Source organism: Enhydra lutris, unplaced genomic scaffold, assembly GCF_002288905.1.
Source record: "Enhydra lutris kenyoni isolate GAN:26980312 unplaced genomic scaffold, ASM228890v2 scaffoldscaffold117, whole genome shotgun sequence".
Classification (NCBI taxonomy): domain Eukaryota; kingdom Metazoa; phylum Chordata; class Mammalia; order Carnivora; family Mustelidae; genus Enhydra; species Enhydra lutris.
This window is the reverse complement of record NW_019154201.1, coordinates 865,187-882,020: the sequence shown is the minus strand read 5'-3', so window position 1 is coordinate 882,020 and position 16,834 is coordinate 865,187. Positions and strand designations below refer to the sequence as shown.

At 55.7% G+C, this 16,834-nt stretch overlaps 1 protein-coding gene across 4 annotated transcripts; it reads right to left on the bottom strand.

Annotated features, from left to right (window-relative positions):
* Positions 1-1,395: 1,395 nt before the first annotated feature.
* LOC111139779 (anomalous homeobox) lies at positions 1,396-15,145 on the bottom strand. 4 transcript variants are annotated; one of them, XM_022492162.1, is made up of 8 exons: positions 14,897-15,145; positions 12,538-12,665; positions 10,399-10,522; positions 9,262-9,478; positions 8,690-8,810; positions 4,302-4,418; positions 2,310-2,391; positions 1,396-2,038 (listed from the first exon to the last, which is right to left on the bottom strand). In XM_022492162.1, the coding sequence occupies exons 1-8, from the start codon at positions 15,143-15,145 to the stop codon at positions 1,952-1,954; spliced, it is 1,125 nt and encodes a 374-aa protein (XP_022347870.1). In that variant the 3' UTR covers positions 1,396-1,951. The 4 variants fall into 4 exon arrangements, with proteins under 4 accessions (XP_022347870.1, XP_022347872.1, XP_022347871.1 ...); XM_022492164.1 differs by lacking the exons at positions 10,399-10,522; positions 12,538-12,665; positions 14,897-15,145 and adding an exon at positions 7,246-7,538 and having other exon boundaries at positions 1,971-2,391; positions 4,302-4,437; positions 9,262-9,535; XM_022492163.1 differs by lacking the exons at positions 1,396-2,038; positions 10,399-10,522; positions 12,538-12,665; positions 14,897-15,145 and adding an exon at positions 7,246-7,538 and having other exon boundaries at positions 2,324-2,760; positions 4,302-4,437; positions 9,262-9,535.
* Between the last annotated feature and the right edge of the window lie 1,689 nt (positions 15,146-16,834).

Sequence of the window (16,834 nt, the reverse complement as noted above, 5' to 3'; positions counted from 1 at the left end):
GCAAAGCACGACCTCCCAAAATATACAAGCAGAGTAACTATAGCGGAGAGGGTTGGCAGGAAACACCCTAATGAAGGGATCAAACGAGCACCAACAATAATGGGACAACCAAAATCATGTGCCATCTGTAAGACACGGTAAGTGCCTCGTGTCACTTCTGCGATAGTCCATCCAAAAAAGGAATTTTCCAAATTACATGAAAATGTCTGACATGGCCATTCTGGGGGACATTCTACAGAGTAATTGGCCTGTACTCTTCCAAAGTGTCAAGGTCATTCAAGCACACTGCTGTGGCCTGAATGGCAGTAAGACAGTCGAGAGCACTCAGCATGGGCTACGTGATGTGATTTGTCACTTAGAGTGTTGCTGGGACAACTGACTTTCATGGGGTCTGGAAGAAGGCAGTGAAGGACCAGCACTGACTTCCTGACTTCCTGACTGATGACCGCACTAGAGGAATGCAGAATTCCTTATCTAAAGGAAACACACACACACGGAGTACAGGCATCAGCTCAGTAATTTGTGCTCTATTTGTAACTTTTTTTAAGTTTGTGACTGTTTCAGAATAAAGAAGTATTTGACAACTAAAAGATTCCTGATTCTAGGGAACAGGATGAGAGTGAGTGTCCCTGAAAGGAAGTACATATTACTGCTGGTGCTTGGGCAGCACCAATGTGGCGAAGAGGAAGGGATGTGATGGGTCCAGGGTCTACAGAGTAAAGGTGAGGGGAGAGGAGTACAGCTGAGAGCCCTGGGGGGGCTGTGGTTGGGGAGCACAGGTGTCTCAACTCAGCTGCCCCCCTTCAGGAAGCTCTCAGTGTCTTGTCATTCAGGCACCACATATCCTGGGCTCTCAGCCATCCCTCGCTTCACACCACCTTCTCAGCCACCACCCACGACTGCCGGTTTATTCCTGTCCATCCTGTGAGCCACCTGCGAGCACTAAACGGCCTTTGCTCCCTGATGTATCAGAGGAACTGCTCAGCACACAACTTTCAACTGATACAACGGGTGAGGCAAGGACTAAGGGCTTATTCCTGCCAGTGACAGTCCTGAGTGTCAAAGTCACCCCTGTACAAAGAAAGTCATCTGCATCAGGAGTCACATCACACTCGGCCCCTGGGGCCCTGCGTGCTTGGACATGGTGGCATCTAGCACCAGGGAAATTCCTTTTCCCACAATAAAATAGTCAGGTGAAGGGCAGAGGGCAGAGATGCCCACTGTGGTGTTGCCTATAAACCAGACATATTAGAAACAATCAAATCAGCAGGGTACCGGTACATCACTCAAAGCACACTCAGGCCACGAAATGCCAGCCAGGGACAGAAAGGCAAAGGACTGACAGGGACAGGTGTCCAAGATGTAGTCAGGTCAGTAAAAGGGGAGAGTTCAGAACACTGAATTGTAATTTAATTCAACAGAACATCTGTTTTACAAACACAGTGAACTCCAACCTGCAGGGAAAAGGCACCCTGGCCCACCCTGCCTGAGCCGTCCCAACCACATCACCCCCAAGACAGAGAAGTGTCACAACACTGCCCACACCCCACTCGCCAACTTAGCTGGGTGAAGTTCGGCCTTGTCATAGGGCAGGGAGGGCAGACAGCCGTGCAACATTCTCCTTTATCTCCAGAAAGGCCTTCCCTGCCCATAACCTACATGCCCAGGAGCTCGAATCCACAATCTCCCACTGCCTGAGTGAAACAGACCCCTTGGACTTCTGAGCTCAAGAGCGTTTCTCAAATGCTTCCTCTGATACAGTGAGCTGCCAACCAAACTACGCAAACACGGCAGGGGGCTACGCAGCCTCAGTGCTTCCCACTGGAACCCCCTGAAGGAACCCTGGGGCCTCTCTTCAGTCGGAATAAAGCTCTATGCAACATGTGTTGAAACGCTCGATGTCCACACCTGCTCCCCAGGGGGCATTGGCTGGATACCCCAAAGGGACATCTCAACCCAGGCTGCCCCCTGAAAGCTCAAGAAGCATTCTGGCTCCCCAGAAGGCATCACTGGAGGCCTGGCCGTCGGGCCACTGCACCTGGAAAGCCAACACAGCATTACACACGGAAGCACCTTCTGCCTGGCTCCACGTTCCCACCTGCCACCCCTTACTCCGGGACACCCCATCTCTGGACTCAGTAAGAAACACGAGCCCACAGCACCCACCTCCCAGGCCCCATTCAACTGTTGTCCAGCCTTGAAGCACCCCTTCCCTTGTGACATGTGCCTGGTTTACTCACTCCAAAGGTATGACCTGAGGATCCAAAAGTTAAGAGGGACACCGAGAGTCCCTGGTGGTAGGCTCTCACCTGGCTAGAGGGCACGGGCTGGCTCAGGTCCACAGCAGAAACAGGGCTAGAGAAGGAAGGGCCCGGTGCCAACTCCAGCAGACTGGAAAAGAGACGTCAGGACAAGCTCCATATCGAGGGGCACCAGGTCATGGTCCACCCTGCGAGCAACATGACCTGACAGCTCTCTGCATATAAGTAGCCCTTCCAGGGGTAAGACACACTTTAGGAAGTGTCCTCCCACAGGGCCCTCCGGTGCTAGAGGGACCTGTGTGACACCCCAGGCAGGTGGCTTGGGTGAGGCAGAGAGCACTTGAGGAGGCTCACAGAGATGGACCAACAAACAGAAACCTGAAGGAAGAGGTCGAGGGGCAGCCCTGGGGAGCCATCAGAATCCAATTGGGGGAGCAGCAGGGACAGCAGGGAAGGTAACAGGTGTAGCCACTCGGGACAACAGTAGCCTGGCAGTTCCCTAAAAAGACAAACACGCACCTACAGCCATTCCACTCCTAGGCATGTACCCACCCCAGAGACGTGAAGGCACACAGGCAGACCCACGTGCATCGAGGAGTGCTCACAGAGACCCCAAACTGGGAACCCAGAGATGGCTACCAAGAGGCGATGGATCCAAACACCATGGTCCATCCGCATCAAGGGACAGAACTCACACAGATGAATGGACCGATACACAGAGCAACAGGGTAAAATCCCCAAACACTCAAGCAGAGTCAGAGAAGCTAGACCCTCTCTCCCCTCCACAAAGTTTAACACTTCCGTATTCCATTCCCATGGGACTTTTAAAAATGCAGCTAAAGAAAGCAGATCTGTGGTCCTGCAGGCGGCAGCAGGAGCGGCTGATCTACACGGCTCGGCACGTGGTAGATACAGAAGTCACACGCAGAAAACCAGCATCTGTATTGCCTAAACACGGTGCTTTACGGAAGGCTAACGACTCCCAATGAATCTACTGTTAGAGAATGACTCAAGGTCATCACATCGGAGCAAGGATGGGCTGGGCCGTCAGAGGGCAAGGGTGAGCGGCCATGAGGGGACCTGACAGTGGCATTTTCTCCATCCAGGTTCCTGGACATGAACAGAAAAGTGAGCCCACCTGCAAAGTCTGTATTTTCTCACGCTGTTTCAGCAAGCACAACTTGTGACCTGACCAACCGCTCCCCTTCTCTCTCACACGCTGCCCTGTAATTCTGCTCGTGCTGGGCACCTGGCCTTCAGCTCCCAGACTGGGGAGACTATGAACATTGGGAACCTAGTCCTGGCAACCCCTACTGCAGCGTCCCTGTCCTACAGAGGACCCCTGACTTCTCACGCTCCTCTAATCCGTCCTCTCAGCCCCCAGATTCTCCTGGCCTGTCGTCCTGGCCCCCACAGCCAGAGCCTGCAGCACCTAGGCTACTCCCAGCTCTCTCATGCACCTTTCAAACTACAGTTTGGAATATAAAATCAGGATCTTGATGCTGCTTAAAAACTGAACCTCCAGGGGCGCCTGGGTGGCTCAGTGGGTTAAAGCCTCTGCCTTCGGCTCAGGTCATGATCCCAGGGTCCTGGGATCAAGCCCCGCATCGGGCTCTCTGCCCTGCGGGGAGCCTGCTTCCTTCTCTCTCTCTCTCTCTCTCTCTCTCTCTCTCTCTCTGCCTACCTCTCTGCCTACTTGTGATCTCTGTCAAATAAATAAAAAAAATCTTAAAAAAAAAAAAACAAAACTGAACCTCCATCTGGTGAAAACAAAATGCCAAAAAAGCAGCTTCTGGGATCCAGGGTGACCTTGGGGAAGAGGCAAAGTGGGAGCACAGGCCCCAACACCAACACCTGTGTCTGCTCTGAAATTTCTGGGTGTTCTTCTGTCCCAGGGAAAAACCACCCTCTTCTAGTAGATGTAGGGTGGGGATGATGTTGTATTTTCCAGAAACCCATAAGGAAAGGACTTGATCTGCACATCTGAGGTGCCAAGTCTATAAACCTGGAACACCCCACCCATGGCTCTGTGTGGCTCACCTCTGGGCTAGGAGGAATTCGGGAGGCTGTGTCACCAGGAAGCCGCCGGCCTGCTGTTCTGCCTGGCCGCCGCTGGTGCCTGCACCTTCCTCCAGGTACATGCTCGGGGGGTTGCCAGCAGGTGGGTCAGCGAATCCTACACAGAAGCAAATTCCACACCCCAGTGCTGGGAGGACAGAACACAGCCCACAGGCACCAAGACTGAGACCTCCACAGAGAGAAGGAGCGTCCAGCCTGGCCGGCCCCAAGCCTCAATCTCCCTTACTGAGTTAGTCACAGCTATTGATCTCAATGGCCTTTTTAGGCTTCCAGAAACAAAAGTGAAGTCCAGTTTTGCGGACTTCAAATTTTGCTTCATCCACCCAGACGTCAGGCCTCCAGTGCCACTGCTGCTGTGTGAGAACTTCTCGGTCTGCCTCGTGCTGGCTCTTCAGAGGCTGGGCCACATCCACTGCCACCTTCCATCTCATGCTGCACCACGATTTCACAGAGATGCGATGTGGCACTACCTTACCCTGCTCCTCCTCCTATAGAAAATGTTGCAGAGGATATCCCCGTATGTCTCTCACTCTTACACATAAGCCATGGTAGACTGGATCAGTTCTGGGCCAGCAGACACTTCAGAGCGAGGGAAGGTAAGAAGTCTACCCGGTGGTAAGCTCAGCGTCAGACTCCCTGACCTCAGAAAAAACAACAGCCCAGCTGGGCTGGGCATGCACTGTCCCCCCGCCACCCCCCCACTGTCTGCCAGAGTGACCACCTAACTTGCCAGCCTGCAGCCCAACCTCAGGAACTTCCCTGACCATCATTACATGATTCCACCCCCACTTTCTGCTGTTTCCTCTTTTCTGCAGAACTCTAGAAACACTATGAGGCATGTTAAATACAATTGAAGGGCTAATTTGAGCATTGCTGGTTCAGACTTAAAAGACCACTAGATTACATCATCTTCCTCCAAAAGGAAGAGAAGAAGCCAAAAGTCCAGAACAAAAGGAGCATAAGGAGAGGGGTAGTAAGTGGGAGGGAGACCTCCCCAGTTCTGCAGACCCAGGACACAAGCACGATCCTTTGTTGGCAGGGCACCTGAAAGCAAGCTGGGATTGAGATCAGGTCCTGAGAATCTTAAAGTGGGAGGGAGGGTAAGGGAAGTTAGGGGAAGGGAAAGCAGGGTAACAACCTGGTGCTCAGGCGGTCAGTCAGCAGGGAGGCTCACCAAGTCATACAGATCGTCACCTCTCACCTGTGCTGGACCTGGTGTGAACACCAGCTCCCCTCGCCCCCATGTGAATACAGCCAGTGACCACCCCACTCCAGCCTTGGCGGTAAATATGGGATGGGCAAACGTAGATCTCCCACAGTGGAAGATGTGGACAAATGAAGGACCGATATGATCAAACTGAAAAGCTGCATCCAGAGCAAGGAGTCTCCAGGGCTCCTCCTCTTTCTGGCCCATCACCTTTCTCTACTCAAGGAAGGGTCAGAATCCACAGCCCCAATATTCCCGCCTTCAGACAACAAAGCATAATTTTGAAACTTTATATTTTGAATACTCAGGAAAAAAAAAAAAGACACTGCACCTAAAAAAAAGTAACACAACCCCTGACTAAAGGAAAATTCAAATAAAAAAAGAGCCTGGAATTCTCTTAAAGCATAACTATCAAATTAGGAGTTTTGAAAGACAGACTCTAACACCCCCAAAGCATATACAATAAAAAAGAAAAGAAACGTAAGAAAAAGGTAATCACTTGGGGAGACTGGCCCAGATTTCCAAAATCCCGGTAAGATTTGTGCTCTAAAGAGAATGAAGAACATGGAGGAGGAAAATTATCAAGGAATATTATCCAAAAAATACCCAAACCTTACAGGATACATTGTTACCTGTTCTTTAAATCAAAAGGCTTAATAGGAAAGTGGATTAAAGAGACACACCTCACACCATCACTGTGAAATTTCCAAACACCCAGACTTAAAGCAAGCAAACAAAAATCCCAAGAAAGGAACAATATGTGATCTGCACAGAAGCCAACAAGTGACACGAACATCAGATGCTACAAACAATGATATGACTGTATCTGCAGATACCTATGGGAGAGTATTTAAACTCAAAATTCTGTCCCTGCCAATTTATTCATCAAATCTGAAAGCAGGTTAAGGATAACTTCACAGCACGTAAGGAATCAGCAAACTTATCTCACAAGCCCCCTTTCTTGCACAGTGAAGACGTTCTCAAACATAACAAGGAAGTCAGTGAAGACAGGACAAGACCTACAACTCAGGAAACACTGACCCAAACCCGGGAGGCAATGAAAGGAGCGTTCTTGGGGTGGTGACTCCACCCCAGGTCTAGGGAAACATCACTTGGGTGGAAACAGAAAGGAGGCCTCCCAGCCACTGGTCTTCAGAGAAGACACTTAGAAAAATGGGAGAAGTTACATGTGTGACAAAAACAGGTAATCTAAAAAAAGGGAAGACAATTAGAAACCCCAAGAAAGTAAAGATAGAAACACAGAAGACTAAGAAATTTAGGTGATGGGTAAACTGACGGTGCCAACTGCCTCCATATAAGGCGAAGTGTGACAAGATGCTTTTGAATCTGGTAGACAAACATGTATCTAAACACATACTCTCTACAGGCAGTTACAGCTACACGATAACTAACATGAAACTAAGGAAATGATACTTAGATCATGAGATGCGGTGACCTGTCTTCTGCTGCAGCACGTGGTGACAGAGTGCAGGGTGGACGGCAATGGGAGTGCAGGGTGGCAGCTGTCTCCTTTCATTTTAACCCTTTCCTCACCGTCCTACTTTTAGTCGTATGTACATTTTACTTTGCAACTAGAAAAGCGGGAGAGTGCTGCCCCTTCCCACACCCCCTCAAATGAGACCTGACTAGTTGTGGCATCCCGTGCAGAAGAGCACGATCTGTCTGGAATGGACCCACCTGTGGAGCTGGGCTCACCGAGGGCAGTGATGGACACAGCCACAGTGGCATCTGCAGGCCGCATCGTGAGGTCCAGCCCATGCCCATGGACCAGCTGCCCAGTCTGGAAGGAAACTTCCTTGGAGGACGCCAGTGCAAGGGACATCAGCCATGACTCAGGGGCAGCCAGGGAAGAGTCCAGCATGTCACTGCCAGCAGTCAGAGGGCAGAGGCCAAGGCCTGGGCAGATGTGGGGGAGAGTGGCAGGGCTTCGGCCAGGACCCTCCTGGTACATCTCACTGCCCTGCAGAGACCTGGGGAAGACAGCAAACACCGTCCCTTGGAGGGCAGAGACTCCCTCAGGCCAGGGAAGAGAGGCCTGGGAGGAAACTCCAGCCCCATTTGGGAATCCAGGTTCCCAACTCAGCTCAACCACTGACGGCTTTCTGGCCCACCGTGACCCTAATCACACTGATTTCACTGTTCTACCAGTGGCTGCAAGGGTTCCACAACAGTTAAAAAAATACTAAGACTCATTAGCTGCTGATTTAAAAGGACCTTCAATGAAGCACTGTTCCACAATACCTAAAGCAGGGAATGACTAGCAAGACCCTAGCAGGGGATGAATGACAGTGGCTGATCTTACAGAACATCAGGCAGCAGCTGGTAATAATTTAAAGACTCGATACTGCACACTCGGTGTGTCTCAGACGGTGCTCCCGGGCTTCTGTGATCCCCTCCCCTAGCCCTGTCATTTCTGCAACCACCTGCATCATACCCCTCCCCATCTCGCAGATGAGAAACGCACGGCACTGAGAGCTCACAGGAACCTGCCTAAGTTCACACACCTGGGCACTGTCAGTCTTCACGGGAAGGGCAGACAGGGAGGGTTATGAGAGATGCCGATGTCACAACGGTAGATGGAAAAAGTGTCCACGGCTTGATGGTTACACAAGGGAGAACCTGGCCCCTCTCTCAGACCTAGTCCTGCTGATGGCCAGCACTCTCCTTACCCTTACACCAGGTTCATGCCTCATCCTAGGTGAGGGACCAGGCTTGGACAGCGCCTAGAGCATAATCAGGAATCCAAGAACTATGACCTGTCACGGACTCAACGACATACAAACACTACAAAATACAGTAAGAAAGAAACAACAGCTAGGGTTTGGCTTTGTAAAGTAAGCCAGCATGTGCTTCCTTCCAACCCTGTTTTCCCCCTTCTCCAACATATACATGAGTCGGGCTACGAGCCAGGCTCCAAGGAGCAAGTGGGGGGTCCCTGACATGGGCTCCTTACCAGCGGCTTCCCCACCCTAGAATCACGGAGGGCTCTGCTCTCAGCGATCACTGACGTGGTCCCACTGTCAGCCCCAACATCCACATGTGTGCTCCAGGCCCGCTCACCCACTCGGGATGGGGAAAGTAAATACGGAGATGGTCCCACGGGCTGTGCTGATGGCAGTACCTGGGAGGCAATGGCTTTGGCAGAGTCTCATCTCCAGAAAAGTCTGGGGCCAGAGCCAGCGACTCCCATGGCCCTTGAGTGGTCTCCCCGGACTGTGCAGGTCCATCTTCCTCCGGTCCTGCTGAAGGTCAGTCAGGTGGTGGGGAGGCTTGCTGGAGCTCTGCGTCCCAGCCTCCTTCCCAGCGGGTTAGGAGCAGCCCTGCCTGCGGGCAAAGGGTGCTACTACTGCATCATTAGTGTCCTTCGTGCGCCGCTCACATGTCTCCTGTGAAGCCAGTGCGTCACTGCAAACCCGGGAGCCCGCCCCCAGGCCGGCTGGCTCGCTTCGGGTCTGCTCACGGACTCCCGACCCCGGACACAGTAACCTCTACGTGTAAAACAGCGGCTGCAGCCTCACTCACGCCCACTGCAGCCCACCCCGACCCCGGCTCCGAGGGTCTCACTCACACAAGAGGACGTCCTCTAAGGGCAGACTGGGCGTGGAGGGCCCGCCCCCGGAACAGAGCGGCGCTCACTAGGCCTAGCCCTAGAAAAGCGTGCCGGGCAGAGCGTGGCGCGCGGGAGCCTCTCACCTGGCCACTGAGGCCGGGCCGCACCCCCGGGGCCAAGGCGGGGCTGGCCCGGGGGCTGCGGGGGCTCCGGAGCCGTCTCCCTCACGCGGAGGTCCACCGCCGCGTCCTCCGGAGCTGGCGGACGACGCTGGAGAAGGGCCCTTCTGCGCCGCCGGTAGTTGGCGAACCAGTTGTACACCTGCTCCGCGCTCAGGCTCATCTCCAAGGCCAGGTTCTCCTGCCCCCAAACAGCACAGCCTCCAGCACCGCCCCCGGGCCCAGGGCGACCCGAAGGGCCGGGTGCCGGGTGCCGGGTCCCGCCTCCCGCCTCCCGCCCCCCGCCCGGCGCGGCCTCCGAGGCGGGACGCCCTCCGCCCCGGCCTCGCTCCTTCGCGGAGCCGCAGCCGGACGAACCCAGACACCGGGAGGGCCCGAGCGGCGCCACGGCCCGGCGGGAGGCAGCGGGGGCCTGGGACCCACGCAGGGAGCCGGCGCGCGGCACAGGCCGTCGGCCGAGGTTCCACAGGTCCGCGAGCGCCGGAAGCCAGCCCGCAGAGCCGGCGCGGGTATCGCTGGGAAAGCCCTGCCGATCGGTCAGGGAACGCGGTGGGTGGAGCAAGCACGGGGAACGCCCCGCTGACTGGGCAAGCCCCCACTCGGGAACGCCCTGTCGATTGGATGACGGCGACAAGTAGGTGGAGCTAACACAGGGGAGCTCCCGCCGATTGGACAGAGCTTTGAAGCAGGGAAGAGAACAAGTCCCGACTCTCTCGGGCGGCGCCTTGCCCAGTCCCTTCGGCTTCCGGGACGCGCTGCCGAGGGCGCCCGCCGGCCTCAACAGGCACGGAGCTCTGCGAACGCCTGCCTCCCCGCCGCGGGAAGCTCCGTGACCGCCGTCGCCTCACCCCCGCATCCCGTGCCCGGAAGCGCGGCGGGAGGGCACTGACCCTCCACGTGCGCAGGCTGGACGGTCCGGAGCTGCCGGCCAGTGAGCTCCTGTCCCCCAGGGAGGCTCAGAGGGCCAGAAGCCCCCGGCGCCCCAGCAGAGGGCCCCGCGGAAGGCCCGGGAGGCGGGGGGAGCCACAAGGGTGGGGGTTCCCTGAGGTGGGGGGGCAGCGAAGGGGAGGGCGGCCTGGCCTCCGCCTCCTCGGCTCTTACCCTCTCGGCCTTGCTGGGGTTGGTGCTCACGGCAGAGGCGAAGTCGTGCAGCTTCTGGCGAACCTCTCTGGGAAAGTTCCGGCTCTTCAGGCCGTCGGGGCAGAGGGAGGGCGGTGGTGGGTTCCTGGATAAGGACAGTGAGGACGGGGCTACAGACGCTCCTCCCGCTTGCACCTCGTGGGCTCGCACTGTGCACCCCCACGCGTCCTCTCCTCTCGCCGGCTGCTCCTCCTCTCCAAGCTCGTGCTGCCGAGTCCCTCCTCGGAAGGACCGAGGGGCCCAGCATCCGCCCGTGTTCACCTGCACCCCTCACCGTGCTCTCTGGGACCGCTCACCGACCAGTGGCCCAGAGCTATAGAGAGCGGGTGACGAGGAGACTGAGGTCGGTCACGCTACTCACTTTGCTGGGTATCCACATGGATTTTAACAAAAGGACACAAATGGTACCAGCGGGGAACACCCAAGATACTCAAAGGCCAACTAAACAAACCACTGTGGATGTCAAAAATGCGTCCCACACATGCCACATCCCAAATGGAGCTTCATCCTTCACTCTCCCCATCTTCCCCCAGGCCCCAGCTCTGTGCATCTCAGTGAGAAACCACCATGTTCCAGCCAGTCAGGCCAAGAGCCCAGCAGGCTGGCTTTATTCTCTCTTTACCTCCTCCAACACATCCAGCTCCTCAGCAAATCCTCCAAAATCTGTCCTGACACACCCAGAGACTCCCGAGAGCCTCCTGCCTCTGCTCCTATGCCAACCCACCCTTGGGTGACACCCCTCTAGGAGAAACCACCACCCTCAGCTGGTGGACCAACCATCGCTCTAACTCCACTACCACCCCATCCTTACACCTCCGAGGGCTGCCATCCCCACATTCAGGCCTCCTCTGCCAAGGCTTAGAGGAGCCTGTCCAGCACCCTCCACCCCAAAACAAAGAACGAAGGTGGCACAGTCCTCTACTAAGAACATTCTGTGTCTAGTACTCCCGCTCAGAACGATGGAATCTACTTTGTGTCCTCTCTACTGTCCCTTGTCTGCACCAAGTGTCAGCTCCAGGAGAGTAGGGCTCAGGCTATATCCCCAGCAACTCCAACAGCACCCAGCCATCAGGGGCCTCTTTACAAACAGTGCATACTGATCCCCAAATCATTTACTGAACTGTACTCTGGCAGGCCATCGGCAACTATATGGAGGGAAAGGATCCCATTCCCGAAGACCATAAGGCTGAACTACTGGGCTTTGGGGACATATCTCATTCTTTGACAGACACCGTGGATCCAGAAAGAATCCATTGCTTCTTCTGGTTACCAGGCCCCATGGTGCAAAAATCCCATTACTTGGGCTGCCAGGAACTCAGAGGACATCAGCCCTTCCTGGTCAGGGGGCAACACCCAGGATGAAGAAAGGCTCTACAGTCTCAGTGTCTAGCCTGGAATCCCAGCTTTGCATCTCTCTCCTGTGAAAGCTTGGGCAAGTTCTGACCTTTCTGTGCCTCAGTTTCCTCATCCATAAGTGGTAATGAAGGAACAATAGTAATTAGCAGTTGTAATGTTTCCTTAGTGCTGATAACGGCGGTGGTGGTAATTACTATTAACGCGACCCAGCATCCCTCATGTGCCAGGATCTCCTAAGCACCCCATGCATCTTGTCTGACGCCTCCATCACTCTCATCTTTACCTCTCTTTGAAAGGTCCCGCAGCCCTGAGGGGTGGTGCTGAAGACCCCGGCCCGTGGCACCTGCAGAGCCTGTCTGTGGGAATCAGATGACTAAAGGCACATGTGCTGGGCATCTCCCACGGGAGGAGAAGACAAGAGGAAGAGAGTGAGGTCGGGATGTCCACTGGCTGCCTCCTTCCCTGCAGAGCCTTCAGAGCCCTCACGGAAAGGCAGTGGCCCTTCTCACCCTGCAGGCGTAAGTAGGGGTGCACCCCCGTGGCCGGCTGAGCAGGTGGAGAGGGTGGCTCAGTGCTGGGCACACTGGCTGTCGCAGAGCCTGTTACCTTTTGACGATTACTACTTCTTGTGACTTTTCCTACATTCACCTCCTGTCTCTGCTTCACCTCAGCCCCTCTGTGGTTTTAGATGAAACACCCCCAGGAGTCATGGGGAGCATGCACAAATAAAGGCCAGCGGTGTACCTCTTTCTGCAGCGGAACTTCTGCACTGGGGTGAGCGTGGCCACGCCCAGCCGCTTCATGACCAGATGGTAGTGAAGGTCGTTCCAGAGCTGGACCAGCTCCTGGCTGCCTCCGGGCACCTGGCATCCCTGTAGAGAAAAGCCTGCTGAGGCCCGGCTGCCCCCAGAGCACTGCCCTCCAACCTGACCCAACCTGCAGGAGGAGCTGCTGGCTGAGGGCCTGGGCAAGGTCCTGTCAGTCCCCGCCCCCTGCACACACAAAGCAGCTGTCCGCCACTCCTTACAGACGGGGAGCACGAGGCGAGGGGAAGGCAAACGATGGCCCGGGGCCACACAACACATGAGAGGGAGAGCCACAGTTAGAGGCACCTGATCAGACTTGAGGGTCCAAGGGCTGACCCCCAACTTGCATGAAAGACCTTCCTCTCCCACCCAGCAGGGCTGCCCCTCGCATGCTCAGGGAGTGCATTCTGAGCCGAGAGGAATGAGGTGGTTCTCGTCTGCGCCCCACCAAGCTCACCAATCCAGCATGACCTGTTCACACGACCAGACTCCAGAGATGGCCAAGGATGCCCAGTGCTGGCCTCCCCTTGACACAGCCCTGTGGTCGGCGTGTGGTTCCCGCATTTAACCCCAATGTTCTCAGCATCATCTTGGCAAGGGAGGTGCCGACAGTCATCCAGCCTTCTCTCCACAGAGCGGAAAAAGCCCATTTTGCCAGGCTGTGACTTCCAGTCGGCTGCCAGGATGCAGCCATCAGCCTAGGGCACAGCTGTCAGGGAAACGTGCCCCCCGCAGGACGTGGCCCTGGGCAGGAAGTGCCCCTCCTTGGTGTGCCGTCCCCGCCGTCTCTTTCAGGTCTCCCCTACATGCCAGCTCCTCAGAGACGCTGAGGGCCGTCCAGACCGAGTTTACATCCCCTCTCCGGGGGTTTTCCATCACCAGTGTCATTCACACGTTTCACCACCAAGTGCTTCGACAGGGCACCACGACCCATGTCTCCCCTTGTTTGTTCGCTTTGATGGACGTGAAACACGGAGCCCCGCTGACTCACAGCTGCTACGTAAGCACAACCGAGGGGGGCCTCCCTCATGGGCCACAGTACCACGGAACAAAGACCCGAGGAAGGAGCCGCAGGGGGAACCAGACTCTACGCTGCACGATAAAGGGGGCACCGCCAAGCTGGGGAGACATTTACAGCAGAAACCAGCGAGGAGGAAAGGCAGCAGCCACACAAGCAGCCGGGCTCCAGCCGCCGGCAGAGGGAGCAGCACGTGCTGAGGTCCTGAGGCCTCGGGATTGTCTGAACAGCACGGAAGCAGCGTGACGACTGCGGAGAAAGCTCGTGGAGAGGCTGACGGGGAGAGCGGGGCACAGGCAAGCGCAGAACGCGGGCTCGGGGCTCACTGTGGCTCATCGGTGCCTGCAAGCTCTCCGGCGGCTACGTGAAGAACAAACCAAGGGGACACGAGGGCACTATGCAGCCTGTGGCGAAGGGCGTGGAAACTGAAAGAACTGGAAAGAACAGAGTATCTCGGGGTGCCAGGGCAGCTCCATCGGTGAAGCGTCTGCCTTCGGCTCAGGTCATGACCCCAGCGTCCTGGGATCGAGTCGCACATGGGCTCCCTGCTCAGCGGGGAGTCTGCTTCTCCCTCTCCCTCTGCTCCTCCCCCTGCTCATGCTCCCTCTCAAATAAATAAATAAAATCTTGAAAAATAAACAAATCTTTAAAAAAAAAAACTATCTTGAAAATAAATTCAGCATGAATTCTGCATGAGCTGTATGATGGGGTGAAAGAGGAAAAATAGGACCTCACACCCCTTCTTTGAAACCCTTTTAGCCAAACATATTTTGGAATTCAGAATTTCTCAGAGTTTAGGAAATAATGCAGGCATGTCCTATGTGATGGATGCTGTAACCCAACGTACCAGTATTTAGGTAGCAGAATGTCCTGTGGTCACATTAAGTGGCTACAGACCGTAACGGCTTCACGTCCCGTTGCTGCCAGAGGAGTTGTGCACCCAAGTACCACCCGATGAGTGACGACCATACTTTCAGTTTGCGTGCACAGCCACGGGCCTGCAGCTAAGGGACTGAGGTCCCCGGTCTGTGCGACTGTCTTACCCACTGGGATCCCAACTCTCCAAGCCAGGACCACCACTCAAAATGGAGCTCACAAACAGACCGTTTGGCCTCCAATTATTAAGGTAGTTAGAACTCTGCACAGAGAGTGGACCATCCTGGCTTGGTTTCTAGAATGTCTCTCCCCAGGTTCTTGTCGACCTGTAGGCGCTTCCACTGGTTTGGAGACGGTGGTGGCTGCTGTGGCTCTCCTCCCCCGGCCCCGAGACGGGTCTTACCTCCAGGACGCGGCAGGCAGCCTGGTGCTGGTCCTGCTGGGCCAGCGCTCGGGCACACACGAGGGCCACATCCGCATTGTCCAGGAGGTGCAGGCGGAGGGGACTGTCCAACACAGCAGTGACCAAGGGCTGCACCTGGGCTGGGTCATCCTGGAGGTCGCGGCACAGTCTGCCTGCAAGAGTCACCAGCCCCTCCAAGGGGGGCCCAGTGCCCCCACTCTCCCTCAGCAGCCTCAGGAAGCTCTGCATCCTGTGTCGGTTTCCGGGCCTCTGCAAACAAGACATCAGCCATGACAACGGCCGGCACTGCCTGCGGGCTGACTACACGTACATCCACACCTCGGCAAGGCCCCTCTTGCCACAGGCATTTGTAACATGGTGGCAGGAGCGCTCTGAGAAAAGACAAAGGGGCATCGGTGCCTGCTCCAGTTTCCTATTTCAGTCCTCATTTGTGTGCCCGGTGCTGTCACTACGATGGTTCATCTCATTCCTGTGACCCTTTTGTCTGTGTCCCATCCACAGGTCCCAGCCTGGTCCTCCCATGTCTCCTCCTCTCTGTTTGCCCCAGTCTTACACATACAAGGTAATCGTGTTGTGTTTCACTCCTCTGGGCTCCATCAGGCCAGCGGCCCTGTGTATTGGGGTCATTAGATTTCCCCTGCGTCCAGCCCACGGATGCCGAGGCCTCTCAGAGCAGTGGGGCGTTCCCTGAGCTAAGGGCTTGGCAGACGTTGGGGACATTCCTGCAAAGAGGAGCCCCAGGGCCTGCGGGAGCAGGACTAGCACCATCTGCTTTTGACTACTATGATCTTGAAAATAAACATATTTGAAAAACACAAAATTTTAAAGACTGCCCTAATCCTGCACTTTCAAAAAATACATACAAAAGAATGAACCATTTTCTGGGCCACCCTATGCCTGGTCCATCCACTCTGCACTGCCCCCCACACACACACATAGAGGTAAGCTATGGCAAGTTGGATCCGAGGGCTTTATGAATTTTTTTTATAAAAATCTGACTATGTATACATACAGCAGTTTTTATCAAAAGAGAGACTACTTATGCCATGACTCAATCTGGCCACTACCGGGCACATTCCCTAACCCATAGGAATGGGCCCGCAGGCAACGCACGACAGTAGGGGCCAGACCTGCTTCAACACCTGTCCACCCCCGGACACTCGTTAGCATAGTAACCCTGATACCTTTGGTCCCGATTCCTCTTACCTCCACAGACGACTCGCCTAAGCGAGGTTAAAGGCTGGTGCTCTATGGCATTGTGGTTTTAGCAGACGCCACCCAACTGCTTTCCCCAAGGGGATAAGGATCAGCGCGCGCGCGGAACCGCAGAGGGCAGGCCTGTGCGCGCTCCCTGGCGGAGGATCTGGCCTCAGTTTCTAGTTCTTTCCGCCCTGCACCGCCCCTTGGGTCCTCCTCAGCGCCTGGGGCCGTCCAGCAGGGGGAAACGCTCCCAACTATACCACGGCTTCTGAGACTTAGCGCCCTTCGCCAGATCCTAACTCCAGGCCCAGCGTTTCTCCCTTCGCCAGATCCTAACTCCAGGCCCAGCGTTTCTCCCCATCGCGTTGGGCAGGAGGCCCCAGATCCCGCGTCCCTCAAGGGAGCCGAGGTTCCAGGGCTTTGGTGGGGAGGGAGGGGGAGGGCTCCTGGCAGGACCCCGGCTTCTTCCAGTGCGGCCCGCCCCAACCCCGCAACTTCGGCCCCAGCACTGGCTCTAGGAAAAGAGGCCAGGCAGGAGATTAAGAGCCAGGCTTCTGCGGATGGGACCTTGGAGTTCAAGAACGAAGTGGCCTCTTGGGGGGATACCCAGGTGACACGGAGGGGCCCCAGCCCCCAGGCAGGGATGGCGGAGACCCGGGGTAGGTGGCTCTACCGGGCGCCCTGACCCGGGCACCCCTCGGCCTGGCTTGCCCCACC